Source organism: Chiloscyllium plagiosum, unplaced genomic scaffold (genome assembly GCF_037043375.1).
Source record: "Chiloscyllium plagiosum isolate Xiang-an unplaced genomic scaffold, Cpla_swu_hap1 HiC_scaffold_16, whole genome shotgun sequence".
In the NCBI taxonomy this organism is placed as follows: domain Eukaryota; kingdom Metazoa; phylum Chordata; class Chondrichthyes; order Orectolobiformes; family Hemiscylliidae; genus Chiloscyllium; species Chiloscyllium plagiosum.
In genome coordinates this window covers 52403582-52412547 of record NW_028270154.1, presented here as the reverse complement: position 1 = coordinate 52412547, position 8966 = coordinate 52403582, and the positions used below count along the sequence as shown (strand labels likewise).

The 8966-nt window shown below is 40.5% G+C and overlaps 1 protein-coding gene across 1 annotated transcript; it reads left to right on the top strand.

Moving 5' to 3' along the window:
- The first annotated feature begins 372 nt into the window (after positions 1–372).
- On the top strand, positions 373–8716 carry higd2a (HIG1 hypoxia inducible domain family, member 2A). The gene is made up of 2 exons (XM_043703751.2): positions 373–568; positions 7801–8716. The coding sequence occupies exons 1-2, from the start codon at positions 388–390 to the stop codon at positions 7965–7967; spliced, it is 348 nt and encodes a 115-aa protein (XP_043559686.1). The 5' UTR covers positions 373–387; the 3' UTR covers positions 7968–8716.
- The last annotated feature ends 250 nt before the right edge of the window (positions 8717–8966 follow it).

Below are 8966 nucleotides of genomic sequence, written 5' to 3'. Positions count from 1 at the left end.
ATTTAGTGATAAGACGGTATGAAGACATAACAAACCTCACCTTTTGGAATGTTTGGGTATCGGTTAGTTTTAACTGTCAATCACAGGCTGAGACCCCGCCCTTTATTGCGGTTGGTGGGTATTACCTGTCAATCACAGGTAGAGGTTCCAACTGCTAACTGCTAATCACGGGCTGAGGCTCCGCCCTTTAATGCGGTTGGTGTACTTTAACTGTCAATCACAGACTGTGATTCCATCTAGGTCGAAGCTCCGCCCTTTAATGCGGTTGGTGTGAACTAACCGTCAATCACAGGCTGAGGCCAGCCCTTTGGAAGGTTCCGTCCGTTAACTGTCAATCACATATGGGGCCAACCTCCGTTTAGAGTGACGATATTGGCGTATGGTCATATGACCTTATTCCCGGCTCTGACAAAAGATCTTGGGATGAAGTCGTTTTCTGCAGCGTCGGTGCTCGATTTAACGAAGCCTCCGGATATTGAGGGTTTTACTCCATTCCCCAAACCCAAGGAGGAAGGTTTTCAAGAAAAGTTCATAAGGAAAACGAAAGAAAACCCGTTCGTTCCAATCGGTGAGTATAGCGTCCGTTAGAGCTTGGGGTCGAGCTGAAAGTGATTGAATCAAGATTCATTTAGACTGGAATTCATCTTGGATTCCTTTTAAACTACACTTGACGGCACATATAAAACTGAAATTGTTTGTTTAAGTACTGTTTATTACGTGTAGTGTCTAAATTTTCTTTGTCCCTAATGCCATTCAATTTGTAAACACAAGTTAACTTTGGAACCTTTTAAAATATGCGAGTCTGTTTTACTGTATACTGATCGCAGAAAATGGGGGAGATACTAAATGAATATTTTGCATCAGTGTTTACTGTGGAAAAGGATATGGAAGATATAGACTGGAGGGAAATAGATGGTAACATCTTGCAAAATGTCCAGATTACAGAGGAGGAAGTGCTGGATGTCTTGAAATGGGTAAAGGTGGATAAATCCCCAGGACCTGATCAGGTGTACCCGAGAACTCTGTGGGAAGTTAGAGAAGTGATTGCTGGGCCTCTTGCTGAGATATTTGTATCGTCATAGTCAAGGTGAGGTGCTGAAAGACTTGAGGTTGGCAAACATGGTGCCACTGTTTAAAAAGGGTGGTAAGGACAAGCCAGGGAACCATATACCAGTGAGCCTGACCTCGGTGATGGGCAAGTTGTTGGAGGGAATCCTGAGGGAGTGGATGTACATGTATTTGGAAAGGTAAGGACTGATTCTCCTGTTTCCTGGATGCTGCCTGACCTGCTGCGCTGTTCCAGCAACACATTTTCAGCCCTGATTAGGGATAGTCAACATGGCTTTGTGCGTGAGAAATCATGTCTCACAAACTTGATCAAGTTTTTTGAAGATGTAACAAAGAGGATTGATGAGGGCAGAGCGGTAGATGTGATCTATATGGACTTCAGTAAGGCATTCAACAAGGTTCCCCATGGGAGACTGATTGATTAGCAAGGTTAGATCTCATGGAATACAGAGAGAACTAGCCATTTGGATACAGAACTGGCTCAAAGGTAGAAGACAGAGGGTGGTGGTGGAGGGTTGTTTTTCAGACTGGAGGCCTGTGACCAGTGGAGTGCCACAAGGATTGGTGCTGGGTCCTCTACTTTTTGTCATCTACATAAATGATTTGGATGTGAGCATAAGAGGTATAGTTAGTAAGTTTGCAGATGACACCAAAATTGGAGGTGTAATGGACAGCAAAGAGGGTTACCTCAGATTACAACAGGATCTGGACCAGATGGGCCAATGGGCTGAGAAGTGACAGATAGAATTTAATTCCGATAAATGTGAGGTGTTACATTTTGGGAAAGCAAATCTTAGCAGGACTTATACACTTAATGGTAAGGTCCTAGGGAGTGTTGCTGACAAAGACGTCTTGGAGTGCAGGTTCATAGCTCCTTGAAAGTGGAATCGCAGATAGATTGGACAATGAAGAAAGTATTTGGTATGCTTTCCTTTATTGGTCAGAGTATTGAGTACAGGAATTGGGAGGTCATATTGCGGCTGTACAGGACATTGGTTAGGCCACTGTTGGAATATTGCGTGCAATTCTGGTCTCCTTCCTATCGGAAAGATGTTGTTAAACTTGAAAGGGTTCAGAAAAAGTTTACAAGGATGTTGCTAGGGTTGGAGGTTTTGAGCTATGGGGAGAGGCTGAACAGGCTGGGGCTGTTTTCCCTGGAACATCGGAGGCTGAGGGGTGACCTTTTCGAGATTTACAAAATTGAGGGGCAAGGATAGGGTAAATAGACAAAGTCTTTTCCCTGGGCCGGGGAGTCCAGAATTAGAGCGCATAGGTTTAGAGTGGGGGGGGGAAAGATATATAAAAGAGACCTAAGGGGCAACTGTTTCACACAGAGGGTGGTACAGGTATGGAATGAGCTGCCAGAGGATGTGATGGAGGCTGTTACAATTGCAACATTTAATAGGCATTTGGATGGGTATATGAATAGGAAGGGTTTGGAGGGATATGGGCCAAGTACTGGCAGGTAGGGCTAGATTGGTTTGGGATATCTGGTCAGCATGGACTGGTTGGACCGAAGGGTCTGTTTCCATGCTGTACGTCTCTATGACTCTATGCTGTAAATCTTTTCATTTTGATAAAAAAATTACAAAGGTCATGAGTGCAGGTACTGCTACAAGGAACAAAATTATTATGTAAATTGAAACAAGATTTTGCAGATGCTAGAGAGCTGTAATAAAAGCAAAAATGTTGTAGAAACTCAGCAAGTTTGGCAACATCTGTAAACATTTGGCAAACATTTAACGTTGAGTTGATATGACTCTTTGGAACTTCTAAATAAGAGTCTTATTGCACTTGAAACATTCTGTTTATCTCATCACATATACTACCAGATTTGCAGAATTTCTCCAGTTTAATAAATCAAAGAATTGCAGTTGCTAAAAATCTGGAACAAAAGCAAATTGCTGTAGAAACTCAGTAGGTCTGACAGCATCTGTGAGAAAGAAGTTTTAGCTATTTGTCTTTTTAGCTATGTGACTGATATTACTGATTTGAGGTTCTGACTTGTATCACATTGGTTAGCTTAATCAGACTGGTCTCGAATACAGTATTGCCACTTATCCAGATACTACTAAAGTTATTTTCTGATGGTTTTCAGATTTGTTGGGCAATAAAGAAAATAGTAACATGTGAACAATACTTGTCGAGGTCAAATTCAGATTTTGGTGTCCTATTGCTGCACAATGCCAATCTTACAAAGCCTCTAGAACCAGGCAGATTCATTACATCTTAAGACAGATTGTTCAGTGTGTTATGTCTAATCTTGGACTCCTTACAACCAATTAGCTAGTTCCACTCCACTACATCCTCCCAGTTTTATTTTCAGATGATAATATTTTCCCCTTGAAATCCATGGTTGAATCTGTCCCAAACAGATTGTCAAGAAGTCATCCGGATCCTAACTACTGTTTTTTATTGTGTGTCACATCTAGTTCTTTTGTCAGTCACCTTAAGTTGGTGTTCTTAATTCCTCTGAAGGTCTCCCTGCTGTAGAAAGGATGTTGTAAATCTTTTCTAAACTCTTCCAAGTTTCACAAGAATGTTGCCAGGGTTGGAGGGTTTGAGCTGTAGGGAGAGGCTGAATAGACTGGGGCTATTGCTTCTGGATTATTGAAGGCTGAGAGATGACCTTTTAGAGGTTTATAAGATCATGAGGGGCATGGATAGGGTGAATGGCCACAGTCTTTTTCTCCAGGGTAGTGGAGTCCAAAACCAGAGGGTGTAGTTTTAAGCTGGGAAGGAAAAGATTTAAAAAGGTCCTAAGGAGCAACCAGAAAGTAGTGCTTGTATGGAATGAGCTGAGGAAGTCAGTCATAGAGGTACAACACGGAAACAGACCCTTTGATCCAACGTGACCATACTGACCAGATATCCTAAATTAATCTAGTCCCATTTGCCAGCACTTGGCCCATATCCTTCTAAACCCTTCCTATTCATATATGCATCCAGATTCGTTTTAAATGTTGTAATTTTACCAGACTCCTCCACTTCCTCTTGCAACTCATTTCCATACAGGCACCACCCTCTGTGTGAAAAAGTTGCCCCTTAGGTCCCTTTTAAATTTTCATCCCTTACGCTAAACCTATGCCCTCTAGATTTGGATTCTCCCACTCCCAGGGGGAAAAAAAATTGTCTTTTACCTTATGCATGCTCCTCATGATTTCGTAAACCTCTATAAGATCACCACTTAGCCTCCGCTCCAGGGATAACAGCCCTAGCCTCTCTCTATAGCTCAAATCCTCCAACCCTGGCAACATCCTATTAAATCTTTTCTGAATCCTTGCAAGTTTCACAACATCCTTCTGATAGGGAGACCAGATTTGCACACACCTATGTTTCAAAAGTGACCTAACCAAAGTGGTGAAGGCTGTTACAATTACAATATTTAAAAGGCATCTGGATGGATATATGAATAGGAAATGTTTAGAAGGATTATGGGCAAAATGCTGGCAAATTGAACTAGATTAATTTTGGATATCTGGTCAGCAGGGATGAATTGGACCAGAGTCTGCTTCCATGCTGTACAGCTCTGACTCTATAAAACAGTTTCTTACTAATCCATAAAAAAATCCAGATAGAGATAAGGTTACATGGGTTGTAATTTTCCAAAATTCTTTGGCTTCTTGAAAAAGTATCAGAATATTGACAGTTTTCCAATGTGATATGCCTATTCAAAAAGGGAGGAGGCAAAAAACGGATAACTATCAGCCATTTCGCCTACCATCATGGTGGCTCAGTGGCTAGCACTGCTGTCTCACTGCGCCAGGGACCCAGGTTCGATTCCTGCCTCGGGCGGACTGTCTGTGTGGAGTTTGCACATTCTCCCTGTGTCTGTGTGGATTTCCTCCAGGTGCTCCGGTTTCCTACCACAATCCGAAGATGTGCAGTTCAAGTGAATTGGCTATGATAAATTATGCATAGTGTTAGTCAGAGGTAAGTATAAGTAAGGGGAATGGGTCAGTGTGGACTTGTTGGGCTGAATGGCCTGTTTGCATACTGTAGGGAATATAATAATTTTGTTGGAAAAATGTTGGAATCAATTAAGTTTTTGCAGCACATTTGGAAAATTATAATCCAAATAAGCAGAGTCAGCGTGGCTTCATGAAAAGGAAATCACATCTGACTAATTTGTCAGTTTGTTTTTTTTTGAAGTCTCAACCAGAGCGGATCGAAGGGAACCAATGAATGTGTTGTACTGAGTTCCAAAAGGCATTTGACAAGGCACCTCCCGAAAGGTCAATTCATAAGAGCCCACAGAGTTGGGCATTGGCACAGATTTGAGAATTAGCTCATGGACAGGAAGCAATGGATGGAGATTGGAGGTTCTTTTTCACGTTGGCAACCTGTAACCAGTGGGGTTCCCAAGGGATCAGTTTTGAGTGCACCTGTTCAGAGATATTGGTGATTGGTTAAGTAAGTGGGCAACAAGTAGACAAGTACCACATAATGTGGGAAAATGTGAAGTTGTTCACTTTGGAAAGGATAACAAAAGAAAAGTATTAAATAAAAATTGCAAAAAGCTGCAACACAAAGGGACTCTGGTACTTTAGCACACAGCTGCAGCAGGTTACATGCACGTTTTCTGAAGGCAAATGGAATTGGCCCCAATTTAGGGGGATTAAAGTAGTGAAGTCTTACTGCACAAATGCTGGTGAGACCACATCTGGAGTACTGAAATTAGTTTTGGTCCCCTTTTAAGGAAAAATATCATTTCATTGGAGGGAGTTCAGAGACTGGGATCATCCTAATGAACGCTGTTATAAAGAGACTGTCTTATGAGCAAAGGGTGAACAGTTGGTACTCGTTATAATTAAGAAGAATGAGAGGTGATCTCATTGAAACTTAGGATTTTTAAGAGACTTGAGAAGGTAGTGCTGAGGAGATGTTTTCCCAGATGGGAGAGTCTAGGACCAGAGGGCGTAGTCTCAGAATGAAGGGGTGCCAGTTTAAGACTGAGGTGAGGAATTTCTTGAGGTTTGAGTGTTTTAGGAACTCCTTCCCACAGAGCTGTGGGGACAGGGTCCTCGTGTATAATCTTAGGTTGAGATAGCTACATTGTTGATAAGCAGATAAATTGAGCATTATAGGGAAAACTAGGGGAAGGGTGGACGCAAGCAATGTCTGACCTATGATCGTATTGAATAGAGGAGCAGACTCATGAAGCTGAATGGCCTACTCCTGTTGCTATTTCTTATGGTCTTATCAACTCACCTGGACTCACTCATTAATTTGAACAATACTATTGAATCTTCCAAATTTCTCCAAGGAAAACGGCGTCAATCTTTTCAATTTATGCATGTCACCTAAATACATCAAATCTTGAAACATTTTCAGAACTTTTCTGCATCCTACGTAGCTTCATATCCTCCAATATGATGCCCAGAACTTCACGCCACTCCATTGGAAGTTGTTATAAGAATGTGCCTTAACTTCTGTGCTTTTACACTGTGCATATGTTTAAAAAATACTTAGCATTCCTTTATGTCTGTCTAACCGCTGCCTCAATCTGCCATCTTCAACTGTGTAAGTATGTACACACATTCTCCCCACTTCCTCAGCATCTTCTAGAATTACAGTACAGTATATCTTTTACAATGCCATATTGTTCCTCCTTCAAAATCCATTTCTTCATATTTCTCTGCAGCACACTTATGAGCTACTCTCCTCATGCATCCATGTCTTATCTAGTACAAATCTCCTCCCAATACAAAGTTTTCAGTCACTTGCAAGTTTTGAAATTGTGCCTGTACACTCAAACCTTAGTGATTAGTATAGACCAACCTTCCTCCCAGGTGGAAAACAATCATTCTAAAAAGTTGTATTGGACTTGAAACACTGTTTCTTTCTCCACGGATGTTTCCAAAACTGTTTCTCTAGGTACTTTTTTCAAAGATTAATTCACCAGTTTTCTGTAATCAGCCAACTTCCTATCCATACTACTAATGCCCCTTTTATTTAATAGTTTGAACTTTGTTGACAAGCCTGTTATATTTTTGATTTAGAGATGCCGGTGTTGGGCTGGGGTGTACAAAGTTAAAAATCACACAACACCGGGTGAGAATCCAACAAAGGGTTTGGACGGATATGGCCGGGTGCTGGCAGGTGGGACTAGATTGGGTTGGGATATCTGGTCAGCATGGATGTGTTGGACCAAAGAGTCTGTTTCCATGCTGTACGTCTCTATGACCTGATGAAAGAGCGGTGCTCTGAAAGCTAGTGCTTCCAATTAAACCTGTTGGACTATAACCTGGTGTTTTGAGAGTTTTTAAGCCTGTTACGTGACAGGAAGACCATGCATAGCATATCAGCTCCATTACTTTATCCAGAGCAAACTGTTGAATTGGTCAGTTATGCTGCAACTTGAACAAAATTTCTGGAAAATGCTTTAGATGGTGTGAAGTAATATCTAGAAATAATGTAAACTATTGCCAAGGTGTCAAAATGGTCACATCAGTCTAAATCAGAGACTAATTTGAAGTTTGCTGGTCATTCATCTTTGTGTTTGATGATCCTGGAGACACATAAAGAATATGTTTTAGTACTGCTGTCTTATTGGTGTACTCAAGTCTTAAAAACAAATCAAGATCTGTCAGTCAAAACTTGAGATTTCTGCAAAATAACAGGAACACAGTTTTAACTTTATAATTCCCAAGGCTTCACATGCATGAAGACAAAGTTTAAAACCCCTGGTCAATAGTTTTAAATGTCTGATTTTTTTTTTTTCTTTTTTAGGAATGTTGGGCACAGCAGGTGCTCTTACCTACGGTTTGATCGCCTTTAAACATGGCAAGACACGACAATCTCAGCTGTTAATGCGAGCACGTATCTTTGCCCAAGGTTTCACTGTTGCTGCTATCTTGGTGGGTGTGGTAGCTACCGCAATGAAGCGCAAGGTCTAAGTAGTTATTCTACTCAATTGGTCTGTGTCCAGGAGTATCTGAAACTAACATTGCGAAATAGGAGGAATTTTCAGTCCTATTTAATAATTGAAATATGCAACTGGAAACTCACTCTAGAAATAATTTCAGCACAAAACATTGATAATTTAAATTTAGGGACTTCTCAGTACCAAACATTTTAATGAGTAATACAAACTATGGTATAACTGAATATTTCTGTTGCAAAGGAGACTCTCAAAGGGGTGGTAAGCAGAATATAAAGCAAGATTTGGAGTCCTAGCCCATAAACAAATAAGGACAGCACTCAGTCTTGTTTTACATTCTTCCCACCACCCTTTTACATGTGTATTTTCTTTCGTCATGCACAATTCACATTTGAGATTTTTTTTTGCTCCTCACCTTTGCTGATCTGTGCTTGTTTGACTTTGATTCATCTTGTGGGGAACTGCCAGGCTCATTTTTACACAACTGGTGTTTGGTTTTGTCTAAAATTATAAACTTCCTGATGTCAACTTGCTGCACTTGCTAAAAATTTCAAAAATGCGTAATGTGTGTAAAGGTTGAAACAAAACAAATTTGTTAAGGAGCAACATGTATTTAATCTATCACTGCTGGCGTATGCCTGTGTACTTTTTAAGACACCATATAATGTATATTTTATTAGATTGAAATGTGCTTCAAAAGTTGTTTTGAAATGGTGTTTTGAGACATGCAATGGAAATAATTAAACATTTGTTTACCATCTAGAATACAGGACACTCTCTTATTTCTTACTGCTGTCAAATTTGTTACGTATGCTCAATCAGTCATTTCAACTGTTTTGGGCATTGAATTTAGGTAACATTCTACATTTTTTTTAAGCAAGACAGTAGATAAAATGAGTTCATTAGAGAGAAAATAGCTGGTTTTGTTACTTGCAACAGCCCGTGTAGAACACGCTGTCTTAATTGCAATGTATGCTGTCAAAATTAGTTGGATTTGTTTCTATTTTAACATTAA

Excerpts from the sequence above, each read along its gene's own strand:
- higd2a (XM_043703751.2), top strand. The coding sequence starts at position 388 with ATGACCTTATTCCCGGCTCTGACAAAAGATCTTGGGATGAAGTCGTTT. Across the intron at positions 569-7,800 it reads AAACCCGTTCGTTCCAATCG|GAATGTTGGGCACAGCAGGT; the intron begins GTGAGTATAGCG and ends TTTCTTTTTTAG.